Raw genomic sequence first — 17426 nt, forward strand, 5'->3', positions numbered from 1 at the left:
TTTTTAATGAAAAGTATAGTTATTGTATTTTCTTGTCAAACACCTTTACTTGAGGCAACAACTGAAGTATAATTTAATTCAGCAGGAAATATCACACTTGGAGGGAAAACACACACTCAAAAAAACCCTTAAATGAAAGCCAAACATTCTTCCCAAGGCACAGCACTGGCATTTTCAGATTGATAGCAGAACGAGTTTGTTTCCATGAAACAAAATCACGAGTCCAGAGTCTGTTTTTGAAACAGCTTTCCATTTCATCTCCTTTTCTCGGGCTCAGGGAACGATGCTTGTGGCCTCCCTCAGGGACAGGTAGCCGGTGACGACGTCAGAGGGCAGCCTCTGAATGTAGGAAAACTTCAATGGTGCTGAACCGCGGTTTGCTCTGGGGGTCTGTGTAGTTGGCCTGAAACATCAGAATACTTCTTAGCTGGCTTAAAGGATGGAGGAGCATCAATACTGAAGTAGTTAGGATTGTTCAGTTGCCACGGCAATGCCCTTTCGGAAGCGAGGATTTGTTTCAGATTCTTCCAGGTTCTGTTCTTCTTACCAGCAGCTGCGCCACCATGGCCAGAGTGTACAAAGTTGGGATCCTTAAATGGCAAAGGTTTGGCAGCTTTTTCCACAGGTCCTGTGCTAAACTCAGAGAGTGCCACTTTATTCTCACTCATGGCTTCCATGCTGATACCCTGCGCAAAGCTGGAGGCAGACACTTTTTTCTTCTTACTGGTGCCATAGCCCCTGCCGCTGCTGCCATTGTGGGAAGGACTGGCCGGCCTCTTCTTGCTGTTCCGGACTATTCTGGGAGTGGAAGTGGTGTCTACAATTGGAATTTGCGCTGCCATTGCACCCTGAGTCTTCCCCTCGTCCCCCCACCTCTTTCCCAGCACAGGCCCTGGAACTTCCTTTCCTGATGTTGCTGTTTTTTAATAATGAAGTCTCTTATAGAGGAGCTGGGAACTGATGTAATTAAAAAATAACTTTAGAGTAATACTTATCTTGAAATAGATTAGATTTGGGGAGGAAGGAAGAGAGACAGGAAGAGAAAAAAGTTTCTGAGAGACAAACCTAATTATCCATTTTTCTCTATAAATGTTTTATAAAATCCTAAATCTTTATACGTTCATTACTGTTGGCAGTGGAGGCAATGGAATATGATGGTGATGCTTCTGTGTTTATTGGGAAAACTGAGGAGAACTATTTGTGATTGCTTTTTTTTTTTTTTGAGACAAAGTTTTCCTCTTGTTGCCCAGGCTGGAGTGCAATGGTGCAATCTGGGCTCACTGCAACCTCCGCCTTCTGGGTTCAAGTGATTCTCCTGCCTCAGCTTCCGGAGTAGCGGGGATTACAGGTGCCCGCCACCACGCCTGGCTAATTTTTCTATTTTTCAGCAGAGACAGGGTTTCACCATGTTGGCCAGGATGGTCTCGAACTCCTGACCTCAGGTGATCCACCCACCTTGGCCTCCCAAAGTGCTGGGATTACAGGCGTGAGCCACCACGCCCAGCCAATTGCATTTTAATCAAAGCATTCTTCTCAGTGATTTTAGAAAATCCCCATAAATCTTTTCCTCCTAGAGTCATTGCATGCTCCTGGTACTCTCATCTCCTATGGGTACTATTTCCTCTTCTTTTCTACCTTACCCTGCACAGCTAGGGGTATTAATATCTGTACAGATAAAAAGAATGCCTTGACCTTAGGTCAGAAACTTGAGGTTGTCAACAGCATAGGAAGATGTGACCCAGGTTATCATTCTTAGTAAGGGGTTGTCTTTGGCTTTCTATACTCCTAAGGGTAAGCCCTGTTACAAAACTTCTAGACTTGACTGCTGCTAAACCAGGGGTCAAATGAAGAGTTTGTGCCGCAGAGAGGACCAGTAAGGAACTTCTGGAAACCCTCTTGGCATCAAGTTGAACAAGCTGCTACATTTTAGTTATATGACACCTTAGCCTGCTGTTGTCTGTTAGGTCCAACCCAGAAAATGGGAACTACTCTTAAGTATTTGAACTGCGGGGATTTAATCTAGGGGCTGCTTGTACAGAAGATGGTAAAGCTGAGAAGCCACATAGATAGCAGTGAGGTCATCCATAGAATGGGAGCAGCAGAAAGCTGCAGCTGCCTATGGGCCAGAAGGACCATGGGAGGAGGCAGGGTTCCTGGAGCCCAGGGGCTGGATTTACCTGGCAGAGACGCTTCTAGGCACAGAGAGAGGGGAGGAGAAATACCTTAGCTTCTCTCTGCTTCCCATCATCCAGTTTCCCACCAAAGCCTCCCATGGCTGAACCAGCCGGAAGCAGCAAGCAGATCTGAGAGCCTGCCAAATGCACACTGTAGGAATCAGTTCTCTTGTGATGCAGAGAAGAGCAGGGAGAAAGGCCAGGAATGGATCTTGGCAGCAGACAGGCTTAGATCGGCAGCCTTGTCTTGAAGGAAAGAGCCTGAGAAAGGATAGTGGCTCTAGAGAAACAGTAATAGCACCTTTCTAGCACCTTTGATTTTTCTCAGTCTACCTTTCTCTAGGAAGAGACTTGTTTGGAAGGCTCTCATTGGTACCTGGCAGATCACTGTAGAAGAGAGTTTAGTGTACTTGGGAGTTGCCACCTTCCCTTGGTTTCCCAGTGAACCATGCTGGTGGAGCACTGAAGGAGCAGTCACTTAGAGCTAAGAGAGTGTTACACACTCGGCCACACTGCCCATGGCACCTATGGCATCTCTGTCCCTGAGGGTTACCAGGAGCTGGCATTGGGGGGTATACAATAAACACGGCTGTGCCTTAAAGCAGCTGTACAGTACTAGACAAAGCCTCGATATGTCAGGCCTGGGTGCCTCCTTGTTGATGACTGGCCCAGTCCCTTTTGAACCACTTCTACTTCCGGCCATAGAAGAACAAGCATAATTTCTTCATAGCCAGAAAAAAAAGGAACTCATGAGGTTAAATAGCAATAGATGCTCATTTGGCAGTGTCCCTCAGTAGGCAGAACCTCAACGCTGGAGCTGCAATATTTAGTGAGAAATTCTAGTCTTGTCTCCCCAGAAGTCATCTGTCATTATCCCCAGAAGATGAGTTTTGTTTGGCATTAGCTTTTCTATTTCTGTTTCTCTCTCTACTCGTCTGTCTCTGGCTTTCTCTTTGCCCCTCTTCATCCTCTTTTTTTTTTTTTTCAGACAGAGTCTTGCTCTGTCCCAGGCCGGAGTGCAGTGGTGCAATCTCGGCTCACTGTAATTTCCGCCTCCCGGGTTCAAGCAATTCTCCTGCCACAGCCTCCTGAGTAGCTGGGATTACAGGTGCCAGCCACCATGCCCAGCTAATTTTTTTTGTATTTTTAGTAGAGACAGGGTTTCACCGTGTTGGCCAGGATGGTCTTGATCTCTTGACCTTGTGATCCGCCTGCCTCAGCCTCACAAAGTGCTGGGATTACAGGTGTGAGCCACCGCACCCGGCCTTCATCCTCTCTTTCTCTGAAGCTCTCCATTGCTCTCTGCCTCTATTTCCTCATAGATGTTAGTGATATGCAATGTTTGCAGCAAATAAAAGCAGAAAACAGTGATTTAGAACCTAAATTGATTCACTTATGATCACAAACCAACTAGGAGAAGAAACAACATGTCCTAGGACAAGAGGGTGCTACTAAACCTATTTGTGAATACAGGAACATCTAGGCCTCTCGTGACTCAAAATTTGTTACCTCTTTCTTGCACATGAGTCTCAGGTCCAGGTTTCACAGTAGAATCAGCTTGGCTGCTATTCAGTGACCACAGGAGGGCTGCTTTCACCTCTGTGATTGATAATCTAGGACTTAATGGGCTCGTAGACCTGCCTCTGATTGTGCATAAGGCCCAGGAAATAAATGTCTCATTCTTGTCGTGTGGCAGAAGACAGCCACTGTTCTGTTGGTCAGCAGGGTATGTGCCTTTGTTTTATCTCAGGGGTTGGAGGAAGAAGATTTGGAAAGCAGGAATGTGGGAAGAAACCAGCCAATTTCTATAGCAGAATGATCCTCCATCTTTGGAAAGCCACGGATACTAGAACTCTCAGGTTTCAGTACTCACAGACACTGTTTGGGCTTCATTTACCTGCTTCTGTGTCATGAGCGAGGTTTAGATGAACTTGACGTGGCAGATTTCCCTCCTATAGGAAGAAGAGGTAATGGATCTGAATCTGACCGGAGCTTCTTGTTCACCAACAGGTCTATGATATTGCATTTAGCCGGGCCGGGGGTGGCAGGGACATGTTTGCCTCTGTGGGTGCTGATGGCTCCGTGCGGATGTTTGACCTCCGCCATCTAGAACACAGCACCATCATTTACGAAGACCCACAGCATCACCCGCTGCTTCGCCTCTGCTGGAACAAGCAGGACCCTAACTACCTGGCCACCATGGCCATGGATGGAATGGAGGTGAGCACTCCCCTCAGGCTACCATGGGCCCTGCCTAACTTCAGCAGTGCCTAGTGTTTCTAGAAGGCTGCTTCTCAGTTGGAGCAGTTTGGCCCCCGGAGTATCTTTGGGAATGTCTGGAGGCATTTTTGGTTGTCACAACTCTGGAGACACAGTTGGTACTATGGTATCTAGGGGGTAGACCAGGGAGGCTGCTAAATATCCTACAGTGCCCAGGACAGTCCCTCAGCAAAGTATATCCAACCTAAAATGACAGCAGTCCCGGGACTGAGAAAGCCTGATTTGGAACAAGAATTACTTGTTAAGAACTTTTAATTTTTGCAGAGTTGGAGTTAGCCAGGAAAAGCAATATCTAAAGAGTAAACCAACTCGTATGTGCCTATGGTGCTGAGTGAAAAAGCAGATTTTTCTCTTCTGTAGTCTGTACGGATTCATCCAGCTTCAGCAAACAGATGTAGAAATGTCAGCTCTCTGGCTGGGCGCTCTGGCTCACACCTGTAATCCCAACACTTTGGGAGGCCAAGGCAGGCGGATCACGAAGTCAAGAGATCGAGACCATCCTGGCCAACATGGTGAAACCCTGTCTCTACTAAAAATACAAAAATTAGCTAGGTGTGGTGGCGTACGCCTATAGTTCCAGCTATTCAGGAGACTGAGGCAAGAGAATCGCTTGAACCTGGTAGGCAGAGGTTGCAATAAGCCGAAATCGTGCCATTGCACTCCAGCCTGGGAGACAGAGCGAGACTCCGTCTAAAAAAAAAAAAAAAAGGCTGGGCACAGTGGCTCACACCTGTAATCCCAGCACTTTGGGAGGCCAAGGCGGGCAGGAGATTAAGACCTTCCTAGCTAACATGGTGAAACCCCATCTCTACTAAAAAAAAAACCAAAACATTAGCTGGGCGTGGTGGCAGGTGCCTGTAGTCCCAGCTACTCGGGGAGGCTGAGGCAGGAGAATGGTTTGAACCCAGGAGGTGGAGCTTGCAGTGAGTGGAGATTGCATCACTGCACTCCAGCCTGGGTGACAGAGGGAGACTCTGTCTCAAAAAAAAAAAAAAAAAAGAAAAGAAAAGAAAAGGAAAAAGAAATGGCAGCTCTCTCTAGTCTGTTACTTGATAAAATAGGTGAATTGTGGGTGGGGAGAATGCATTGGTTCTCCTTGGTTTGGTGGCGTTAGTGCCTCAGATTCTGCTTTGGCTGGGCTCTCATTCCATTCAGCTGAGATGCCTAGAATTCTTACCACGTGCACCTGCTGGGATCCAGGATTACCCAGACTCCTGTTGCCTGTTTCTGCATCTCCCCTATCAGTCTAAAGGCCCAGTGTTGCTCAAGATAGAGACTATAAACTACCCGTGTCCTTTGTCTTGTTTTCCCTCAATCCTATGAAAATCCTGTCTCTAATGTTCTTTAAATCCAGGAATGAAACAGTTATGCCTAAAAAGATTTTTTGCATGTGGGTACTGTTTTTTGTTTTTTTCTGTGAAACTGACGATCCCAGGCCTTTTACTTATTATTTCCGCAGGTGGTGATTCTAGATGTCCGAGTTCCCTGCACACCTGTCGCCAGGTTAAACAACCATCGAGCATGTGTCAACGGCATTGCTTGGGCCCCACATTCATCCTGCCACATCTGCACTGCAGGTAATCATGGTGGGGAGAAAGGAATCTGGGAGGGATGGAGGAAATCTCTTGGCTCCTTAGAATTGTAGTTGTTACTGTTTTCTAAGGACGGTCTTGTGAGATTTATATAAAATGACTAGTTGGAGCCTCTCCACACTTGTGAAATTCAATCAGTACAAATTTTTAGACGATCTTGTACCTTCATGGACATCAGAGCATCTTCCATATACAATTTACATCATGTGTCAGTTACAGGCCTGTGCCTTGTACTGTCCCCCTGAAATCTGGGTGGCACAGAGGACTCAATTCCAGGAATATGGAGAAAGGGAGGCATCTTTCATGGATGTCACAGAATCTTTGGGACTGCGAAGATCAACATCTCCATGGGACCTTTCAGGTTTCACTTTAACAAACCGACAGTGAGCTCTAGACACATCGGAGGGCCTCACAGAACTTTGCCTGGTTGTGGTGTGTGACTTGTGGTTTTCATTTCACTGTTTCCCAGACCAAAGCAAGCATCCCTTACTGGCCAGGCGCAGTGGCTCACGCCTGTAATCCCAGCACTTTGGGAGGCTGAGGCAGGTGGATCACCTGAGGTCGGGAGTTCGTGACCAGCCTGACAAACGTGGTGAAACCCTGTCTCTACTAAAAATACAAAAAAAATTAGGCATAGTGACACACAGCTGTAGTTCAAGCTACTTGGTACTGAGGCAGGAGAATCACTTGAACCCAGGAGGTGGAGGTTGCAGTGACCAGAGATTATGCTACTGCCCTCCAGCTGGGGCAACAGAGCGAGACTCTGCCTCCAAAAAAAAGAAAAAAAAGAGTACCCCTTAAAAATATGTTGGGCCAGGCACAGTGTCTCAGGCCTGTAATTGCAGCACTTTGGGAGGCTAAGGTGGGAGGATTCCTTGAGACCAAGAGTTCGAGACCAGCCTGGACAGTATAGTGAAACCTCATCTCTACAAAAAGTTAAAAAAACTATCTGGGTGTAGTGGTGAATTGCTATAGTCCTAGCTACTTAGAGGCTGAGGTGAGAGGATCCCTTGAGCCCAGGAGTTTGAGGTTACAGTGAACTATGATTGTGCCACTGCACTCCAACCTGGGCAACCAAGGAAGACTCTGCCTCTAAAATAAATTTTAAAAAAAGAAAAGAAAGGCCGGGTGCAGTGGCTCACGCCTGTAATACCAGCACTTTGGGAGGCCGAGGCAGGTGGATCATGAGGTCAGGAGATCAAGACCATCCTGACCAACGTGGTGAAGCCCCATCTCTACTAAAAATACAAAAATTAGCCGGGCATGGTGGTGCGCGCCTGTAGTCCCGGCTACTTGGGAGGCTGAGGCAGGAGAATCGCTTGAACCCAGGAGGTGGAGGTTGCAGTGAGCTGAGATCGTGCCATTACCCTCTATCCTGGTGACAGAGTGAGACTCCATCTCAGAAAAAAAAGAAAAGAAAAATATGCTGTTTGTCAATGCACTTTTATTGTAGAAATACTGCGAATCTGATATTAAAAATGAAAACAGTACAGAGGCATATTTAGAGCAAGGTGAAGGTCATCTTTTCTCCTTGCTATATCATTTCTGCCTCCATCCCACTCTGCATAGATGACCTCTGTCAACAGGTAATGTATCTCCTTCCAGACCCTTTTGGTATACATTTGGGGGTGTACATCCACGCCCTCAAATACAACTATATACCTCTTCCTTTTGCACTGAGAGGATTCTGTCCTAGCCCTGTGGTGGTTTACTGCTTAACTTTTTTAGTGTGTTTTTTTTTCTTCTCCTCACTAATCAGTAGCCTTATAATGGACAAGATTCGTTATGGAGTCCAAGAAGCAATGTACTGTGGTGTTTTTCTGCCATTTGAGCATTATTTGGAAAGCATGAAGCTTTTCCTGATTTTGGCCCTCTGCTCATGCCTGTATGTCTCCTTGAAGAGCAGTTGGGGGCCTGCTGCTGCCTTCTGTACCTCAGATTGTGGTTTGTCTTCTTCATTATTGCCTTTTTTTTTTTTTCCAGCGGTGTGGATAGGGAGGGATAGAAGAAGCAGAAAAGAAAGGTGTCATCCATTATTCATGGAAAGTAGGACTGGCCCCATAGAAGCCCCATTTTCTGCTCCTGGCTTCTCCCTTTGTCCGGCTCGCTGTTTTGTGTGTTGCACCTGCCTTGAGCCCCTTCAACCGAAGGAACTGTTGCTCAAGTGTGCTCAGTTGAGCATTGAGGAAAAGGGGCTTAGTGCTTTAGAGGTGCAATTCCCTGACCTCTTGGCATTGATTATCCCTGGGAGAGGGATCTTGCACCTGGCCCAGATTATGCGGCCTTGGCAGGAGACTGGTATTGCCCACAATTGACCTATTAGGGTTTAGTTTATTCAGATTTTCTGTGTATGTGAGACCAGCTTTCATCAGAATGTATGGCAGAGTCAGGGTACACTGCAGCTCTGAAGGCCATTGCCTTTTTTTTTCTTTTTTTAAAATTAACTTACTATTTTGATTATAAAAGTAATATAGGCCGGGTGCAGTGGTTCATGCCTGTAATCCCAGCATTTTGGGAGGCCGAGGCAGGAGAATCGCTTGAACCTGGGAGGCGTTGGTTACAGTGAGCTGAGATCGCACCATTATGCTCAAGCCTGGGTGACAGAACAAGACTCCATTAAAAAAAAAAAAAAAGTTATATAAGCACATTACGGATCACTTAGGAACTAGAGAAAAGTAAACGTAACTCCTAACCTTGTCATCTTAGTATTGCCATCATTCTCATTTTAATATATTTCCTTCTAGTCATTTTTCATGTGCTTTTATATATTTAAGGTGATTACCATCTTTCTGGTGTTTCCCATAGCTATTTTCTTGGATTTTTTTTTTTTTTTTTTTTGAGATGAAGTCTCACTCTGTTGCCCAGGCTGGAGTGCAATGGCACCATCTTGGCTCACTGCAACCTCTGCCTCCTGAGTTCAAGCGATTCTCCTGCCTCAGCCACCCGAGTAGCTGGGATTACAGGTGTGCACCACCACATCTGGCTAATTTGTAATTTTTTTTTTTTTTTTTTTTTTTAGTAAAGATAGGGTTTCACCATGTTGGCCAGGCTGGTCTTGAACTCCTGATCTCAAGTGATCCGCCTGCCTCGGCCTTCCAAAGTGCTGGGATTACAGGTGTGAGCCACCATGCCTGGCCAGGAAATAATTTTTTAACAGCACATACCAACACTACTTTGTCAGTCTTCTTCTATATAACAACTCACTGAAGCATAAATGCCCATCAAACAGGAAGAAACGCTCTCATTATATTGAATGATCAGGAAGGATCTTTATAACCACTCAAGTATTTTAAGTGGCTACAAATGACATGTTTGGTATCCCCTTGTCCACTCCTGATACCTGACCCAGATGAGAAGGACTCATTCGTGCAGTGGATAGAGCCTGGGGACATCTGGGAGATGGAGTCAGGGCCTAGATTTGAGTTCTGGCTCTGCCACTCACTTGGCTGAATAGCGCCTTAACATTTCTGAATCTCAGTTTCCTCATCGATAAAATGGGGGCTTAACATAGAACCGCCGTCATGGGGATGCGTGCTTTGTAAACTGTGAATTGCTCCTGAAATGCAGGGATCATCATCCCCATTGCCTCACTTGTGACCCTGCTTGCTGGCTTTCTTTGTCCCTAGCGGATGACCACCAGGCTCTCATCTGGGACATCCAGCAAATGCCCCGAGCCATCGAGGACCCTATCCTGGCCTACACAGCTGAAGGAGAGATCAACAATGTGCAGTGGGCATCAACTCAGCCCGACTGGATCGCCATCTGCTACAACAACTGCCTGGAGATACTCAGAGTGTAGTGTTGGTGGCGCTGTGCCCACGAGGCAGGGGCTTTTGTGTTTCCTGCCTCTGCCCCACCCCCAAAGTAAGAAGAAACATGTTTCCAGTGGCCAGTATGTCTTTCATTGCTTTGCACCCACTGTTACCAGAAGCTGCTCTAGGAGTTCCTGGCCAGTCACCCCATCGCCCTCTGTGGCAGACTCAGTGCTGTGTGGCGCCTCCTCAGCCCAGGGCTGAGTTTTAAGATTTTCTCTCCTTTCCTCTTCTTCTTTGGTTCCTCAATTAAAAACGTGTGTATATTTGTTTGTCAGGCATTGTGTTGAGGAGCAGTTCACACACTGGCTGTGTCTATTCCTCTGCCCAGGTGTCTCTGTCTGTTTGCTGCCCAAGGCAGCAGCCCACGTCTCGTCCATGTCCATGTTCGTTTAGCACTTACGTGGGAACAAATACCAATTTGTCTTTTCTCCTAGTATCAGTGTGTTTAACAAATTTTAACTTTGTATATTTGTTACCTATCAGGCTAATTTTTTTATGAGAAGAATTTTAATCTCCTGGCTCATTTCTTTGTCCTATAGTCCTCCCTCTTTGCACCTTCTTCTCTTCCCTCAGTGCCTGGAGCTGGTACTGGGCCCCTGGCCCCATGAGCAGTTTGCCTTCTTGAGTCACTGCCTGAGTAGTACACACCTGACCGGGAGTCCAAACCACCTTGGTGCTCTGAAGTCCACTGACTCATCACACCTTTCTTAGCCTGGCTCCTCTCAAGGGCATTCTGAGCTTCTAAACAGACATAGGAAGCCTGTGTTTACCCTGAAGCACCACTGTCTAGCCCCATTGGTTCCCACTGGGAGCATGGTAGAGCTGAGAGAGACAGGCTCTCAGGGTACCTGACTTGAGGGGAATTGTTTCAGGAAGCTAACTTCAAGCATATTTCCAGTACATTCTTTCAGAGTCTGTTTTTCCCTCCAAATATAAGCCCCAGGCCATTACACTTAGTGTCTTTTCAATGATAGGCAAGAATGATATCTGAGTTGAACTTCGGTGCTTCTGTTGGTTGAGTTTACTGTGCCTGGTAGTATATTGGGCACTCTTTGGATTGAGTGCTCTGAGGTGAGAGAGTCTTCCTCAGAGGCATCCTGCCTGTGCTTCCAACCCTGAACAAGACCTCACATAAGAGATGGACTGATCAACTGTGGCAACCCCGGGCTGTCAGGTGGATAGATAGCTAAAAAGCATTATACTGTGGGTAATGAAAAGGGAGGAAAAAAAAAAAAAAGAAGGAAAAGGAATTATAGACCCCCAGGGTTAGCCAGTTAAGAGCTCTCCCCACACCTGCCAATCCCTCTCTCCCCCAGTTAGGTTCTGAGCAGTATTGGACTTGTAGCCTGCGGTTGTCTTTTGACTTGCAGGCCGCAGGTGTCTTTCCGTTACGTGAGTGAGTTCCATGGAGGAGCAAGTGTGTGATTCCACTGTTAGATGAACCCTTGGGGCAGGCAGTTTGGGACGTGCTAGGGGGTGGGGTGGGGGGGAAGAAGTTGGCTGGTTCCTTGTGCTCTGCTCCAACCTGGAGGTTTTTAAGTCCCTCTGAATTGCTCATCTGAGATTAGTAGAGTAGGGGGCCTGAAGGAGATGATTTTGTCCTCTTTGGCTCTCACCTGCTTGAGAAGCAAAACAGTGAACTTTGTTCTTCTGGGCCCTTAAGCTTTTTTGGTTAAGTCTTCCTTTTCAGAAGTAGATGTCATTGTATGCCAAAAGTCTAGCTGTTTGCTTTACCATACAGGGACCTGTCCCAAGAAAAAGGCTCTTTTTTAGCCAGGGTATTTCCCCTTCTACCCTTTTACTTTGTTGTTCTGATTTTAGGACTCTGGCTGGCCATGTGCTTGCAGTTGCCTCTCCTGCATTTGCCACTGGATTTGCACTGCATCATTTGGAGATATAAAGCGAGCAGTTCTTGGTCAGAACCCTCCTCTGCTTTTCGTTGTGTTTGAAATGGTTACTGGGTCCTTCTCTCAAGGGTAGCAAGGCCAAGCTGATGGCTGCTTGTTTAGGAGGCCATCAGTTCCTTCTTGTGGAGAAGGGTCTGAAATGGAAGTCAGTGGTAGAAGGGGCTGGTCTGCCAGGCAGGGCTTACATCCACTGAGTTCTGAGATTCCTTTTCTGATCTGCACCTAAGCTTGGTCTGTATGGTGGAATTTGTCAGCTGGAACTCAGAAACAACAACTTGAAAAAAATAATAATAATTAGAATATATTTGCGTAAGATAGATATTTACTCTGGAAACCAACAACTTTTGAGATTTCCCTTGCCCTGTGGACGCCCAGCCCCTGTCATCCTTCCTTAGGTCCTGCAGTGCAGTCTTCCCCTGAATCCCACTGGGGACCCAGGGGAGACTCCACCCCCCTAAGCAAACGCACACATACTCACAGTTGGTGAGTTGCTGGTCTTTGAATCCCAGCTCTCTTACCCTCCCTTTACTTCACCAGCCCGACAACCCATGACTTAGGAGGGGATTTCTCCTGTCTCAGGATTTAGAAAGCCTCCAAGCCAGCCATGCTCCAGAAAGCACAGATCTGTTGTAGTTGCAAAAACAACTCTCTGTAATTTGTTGAGGTTCTCAAATTGACAGCCAGCGAGACTGGGTGGGAGGCCCTGGATCTGTTCTCGCTGACTGCAGGAGGAGCAGCCGCTAGGACTTTACCAGGAAGCCCACGTGGAGGCTCCGCCAGGCTGTGGCCCAGCTGGTGATGGCCCTTTTGCTCTTGGCAGCCTGAGGCACAGCTGCCTGTATTGTCCTCATCTGTTCTGACGGAAGGATGGAGGTGCTGAATAAATTAGGCCTCCGGCCTCTACCACCAGAGAGCCTTCTCCAGAATGGGTCCAGGTCATTCAAGGACCTGAAGTTTTTATGCTCAGGAGCATTGGAATCCTCTTCTTCTAGGGAGGAATTAGCCTGCAAGGTTAGGACTTGAAGAGGGAAGATATCTAATAACTGGGCGAGGCTGGGCACGGTGGCTCACACCTGTAATCCCAGCACTTTGGGAGGCTGAGGCAGGCAGATCACGTGGTCAGGAGATCAAGACCATCCTGGCTAACACGGTGAAACCCCGTCTCTACTAAAAATACAAAAACAATTAGCCAAGGGTGGTGGCGGGCGCCTGTAGTCCCAGCTACTTGGGAGGCTGAGACAGGAGAATGGCGTGAACCCAGGAGGCGGAGCTCGCAGTGAGCCGAGATCGTGCCACTACACTCCAGCCTGGGCAACAGAGCAAGACTGCGTCTCAAAAAAATAAAATAAAAATAACTGGGCAAAAATTTCTTATAAATCCAGGATTGGCTGTCAGAGAACTGGCTAAGATTCAGGAAGAAATAAAAAATTCAGACTCCTACAAGGTTTTGATGACAACTAGGGCCGAAATTTTAGGAGGAGATGTAGGATGCAGGAGAAAATAAAAATGTTTTCTTTAAATCAGAGGAGGAAATAGTAGAGGTCAGTGAAGGTCTGGGGTAGGAAAACATTCAGACTGTCCATTGTATGACTGTGGAGTGAGACTGCCCTTAGCCTGGGTCAGCCTTCCTGGGCCATAAATTGGGCATCTGTGATGCTAGGTACCTATGGGAACAAGATGACAGCTCAGAGCAGCCATGGGTGATACTTGGTGGTAAAAAACCTACAGGCGTTGGGGGTCCCATGATTGTTCCAGACCATGGCTCTTCTTGGTTGTGGGTTTGTTACAGAGCAAGAGAAGCAGAGGTTATAACAGTTATGCAGACTTTCCCTTCCTTTTTCTCTTTTCTCTTCCCCTTGCCTTTCCACTGTTTCTTCCTGCTGCCACCTGGGCCTTGAATTCCTGGGCCATGAAGACATGTAGGAGCTGCAGGGTTTACCACATGTGGGAGGGCAGCCCAGTACTGTCCCTCTACCTTCCCCACTTTGAGAATATGGCAACCTCTTCCATTCCTGGCTTGGGGTAGGGGAGACCATTGAAGTAGAAGCCTCAAAGTAGACTTTTCCCTTTACTGTGTGTACTCCAGGACGAAGAAGGAAGGTCATTCTTGATACTTAGATTGGTTTTCCCAGGGAAGAGGGCGGAGCAGAGTAAAGTCACTGTGAACCTTGGGCCAGGTCCTGGCTGGGCCAGCTCCTGAGAGCATCTCGTGTTGCAGAGCCTTGCCCACTTCACCCACCTGCACCCTCTCCCCCTCCCACGGTATCACTGCTGCTAATGGTCAAAGTCAAATGTGTGGCCACATGGGATGGGCCAGGTCCTCTCAGGCTACTTTCTGGATGTCATTTTTAAAATATGGGAACATGCAGGTGCCTTCCCAAAGAGGCTTGGACTGGTATTATATCCAACCAGAAACAAATAAGCTAAAGAAAGTTTAAACTCAAGAAGAAATATGTTGACAGTATGTAACAGCTGGAAAGTTTATAGGCACCCACCTTTGGAAGAAGTGATTATGAACTTGTGATATCTACTATTTAAAAGAAATGTTCTCACCTTGGGTTGATTATGGTGTACCATGTGTTATGAAAATTGTTGAGCTGAAGCTTTGAATCGCTTTAGTTGAGTCTGACTCACTTGCTTTGGTTCCTGTGTATTTTATTACCCCTCTTGTCAGTGACTTTCCTTCCCCACCCCACCCAGAGTGAATTTGTAGCATGATTGTGTAAACCTCTGTGTAGAAAATGGAGATTTCTTGCTCTGAAATGTTAAGCTCTAACTGATCCATTTCTGTGCCCTTTAGCCTAGTATGTCTGAACTTCCATTCTTGTTATATATTTAAACTTTCCCTCTATATTATAGGTTTTGTGGCATCCATGGTCAGGTGGAGAGGAAGCTGCCCCTTGCAGAACTGTACTGTAATATTTTTCTTTTATAAATATTTTCACAGGACTGATTGTACACAGGGCTTATAATAAAATTTTAACACTGTGCTGTGAAACAACTATGGGGAATCTCCATTGAAGGCTACTTCAAGGGCACCTGAAAGTGGAGTGTTATAGCTATGACTTTCTATTTCTTGTTTCCTAAGTAAATTAAACCTAATTTTCACCCTTTCATTCTGTTTCAGCCTCCTGTATAAGAAGTACCGTATTTTCTGCCCATCATACTTTGTAATAAAACTTGAACATGTATAGATTGACTGAATTGCTTTTTGTGACGAATTCAGTTCTTCCCATTCTGTCACTTTGGTCATGTTCCATAGACAGTGGCAGTGCCCCAGCCCGAGCCGGGCAGTCTACTCATCACCTTTTATATCCTGTTTGGTCATTCACTTGTTATTCAGTGGAGCACCTCCTCTCTGCCAGGGGACATGGGCCTCAAGTTGGTTGCAGTCTACCAGAGGAGACATCGACATAAATACCTGTGGCTGGGCACAGTGGCCTGTGATTCCAGCTGAGGCATGGGGCAGGCTGAGGTGGGAGCATCACTTGAGGCCAGGAGTTCAAGACCAGCCTTTGCAACATAGCAAGACCCTGTCTCAATCAATCAGTAATTTTTATTTAAAAAAAATTTTTTTTAGCCAGACTGAGATCTAAGACAAATTTTTTTTTTTGGCATTTATTTATTTATTTATTTATTTATTTATTTATTTGAGATGGAGTCTCACTCTGTCACCCAGGCTGGAGTGCTGTGGTACAATCTCGGCTCACTGCAACCTCCACCTCCCTGTTCAAGCTATTCTCCTGCCTCAGCCTCCTGAGTAGCTGAGATTACAGGCACGCACCACCACACCCAACTAATTTTTGTATTTTTAGTAGAGACAGGGTTTCACCGTGTTGGTCAGGCTGGTCTCAAACTCCTGACCTCGTGATCTGCCTGTCTCAGCCTCCCAAAGTGCTGGGATTACAGGCATGAGCCACTGCGCCTGACATTTATTTTAATAGTTTTGGGGGAACAAGTGGTTTTTGGTGATGTGGATAATAAGTTTTTTTAATGGTGATTTCTGAGATTTTGGTGTACCCATCACCCGAGCAGTGTACACTGTACCCAATTGGTAGTTTTTTATCCCTACCCCCCCCCGCCCAAATTAATTTTTAAAAGACAAGAACAAAACAAAAAAATCCAAATTCTTGCATTGTTGTGCAATAATGGATGTGTTTAGGCATCACCCCTCAGGAGGAGGCGATCACCTCTGCCTGGGAGGGAGCCGCATGGGGTCAGCGAAAACAACTCAAGATGGATGCCTAAGCTGCGTTTGGAAGGCTGAGCAGGAGTTCTCTGGGAGTAGGGAATGTCCTTAAGGCAGAGGGAACACCCATGTGCAAATCTGTAGAGGCAAGAAAGTATGGTCATATTTAGAGAATTGCAGGTTGAGGTGGGCTGAATAGTGGGAAATGTAGCTAGAGAGGTATACAGGAGCCAAGGCAGGGAAAGTCTCATGCTTTGCAGAAATTTTAGACATTACACTCCTGTATGATCCTGGAAAATATACACAGAGAGGAGTCATCAGAATTGCATTTTAGAAGGAGAGGCAATGAAAAAGTGCCTCTGCCTTCTTATAATAGGGTGAGAGAAAATCAAACCCTGAACTAAGGCAAACTAAGGTGGCAGCGGCAGCAGCAGCTGCGGCAAGGATGGAGAGGACAGGGCACAAGTGAAGAGGGATGCAGTCATCAGCATTCAGTAATGTATTGGCTGTGAAGGAGGACAGAGAAATAACTCCCAGATCTTTTGGGTTTGGATAGGTTCTGATGGCTGACTGGGAATGTCCAAGTCCCTGCTAATTGCCCAAACCTATGCCCCACATAGTAGGGTGGGGAAGGAGTTCCTATCCCACCGCTAGTCAAATGCAGCATGTTCTGGATGAAATACTACCCCCATTTATTTTTATTTTTATTCTTTTGTTCATGTTGGGCCACTGTGAAGGAAGAGAAGAAAGGCAAACTGATTGGTTCAGTGAACCAGTATTCGATAAGTACCTTCCATTGTGTCAGCTAACATGGAGCTGGTGGCAGTGGATCTGTGAAGGGAAATATTTGCTCTTGCGAATTTAATTTTTTTTTTTTTCAGACAGAGTTTTGCTCTTGTTGCCCAGGCTGGAGTGCAATGGCGCAATCTTGGCTTATCGCAACCTCTGCCTCCCGGGTTCAAGGGATTCTCGTCTCAGCCTCCCGAGTAGCTGGGACTACAGGCATGTGCCACCACGCCCGGCTAATTTTGTATTTTTAGTAGAGATGGGGTTTCATCATGTTGGTCAGTCTGGTCTCAAACTCCTGACCTCAGACGATCCACCCACTTTGGCCTCCCAAAGTGCTGGGATTACAGGTGTGTAATCCGAGCCCGGCCGAGAATTTAAATTTTATGAGTACCTACTGGTCCTGTTGGAACTGTGCTGCTATATGGTCTGACAGTGTGTATTTTGTGAGAAATACATGAGACCTGCTCTCTGGTTTCTAAGGAGAAAACAGAGTAATACTATTTATACGCTAGGCTAAGCTGCAGCAACAAACCCCCAAATCTCAGAAACTGAGCACTACAGAAGCTTATTTTTTGCTTACACAAAGTCCTCTAGGCCGGATGCAGTGGCTCAACTCTCTAATCCCAGCACTTTGGGAGGCTAATAGGGGCAGATAGCTTGAGGTGAGGAGTTCGAGACCA

At 46.4% G+C, this 17426-nt stretch overlaps 1 protein-coding gene and 1 pseudogene across 2 annotated transcripts in view; one reads left to right on the forward strand and one right to left on the reverse strand.

The window, feature by feature from the left end:
- The window catches only part of LOC105483043 (DDB1 and CUL4 associated factor 7), a 35125-nt gene extending 20166 nt beyond the window's left edge, over window positions 1-14959 (forward strand). The window contains exons 5-8 of one of the 2 annotated variants that reach the window (XR_987993.3): window positions 4185-4394; window positions 5914-6031; window positions 9673-9910; window positions 14896-14959. Coding sequence is in view for 1 of the 2 variants with exons in the window: in XM_011743595.2 (XP_011741897.1) it covers window positions 4185-4394; window positions 5914-6031; window positions 9673-9845 (501 nt within the window). In the remaining variant the exon portion in view is untranslated. Of the gene's footprint in view, window positions 1-4184; window positions 4395-5913; window positions 6032-9672 lie in introns of both variants that reach the window. The other variant, XM_011743595.2, reaches the window with a different exon arrangement.
- On the reverse strand, window positions 273-842 carry LOC105483042 (INO80 complex subunit C pseudogene; annotated as a pseudogene).
- Window positions 14960-17426: the final 2467 nt, after the last annotated feature.

This window comes from Macaca nemestrina, chromosome 17 (genome assembly GCF_043159975.1).
Source record: "Macaca nemestrina isolate mMacNem1 chromosome 17, mMacNem.hap1, whole genome shotgun sequence".
NCBI classification, from domain to species: Eukaryota; Metazoa; Chordata; class Mammalia; order Primates; family Cercopithecidae; genus Macaca; species Macaca nemestrina.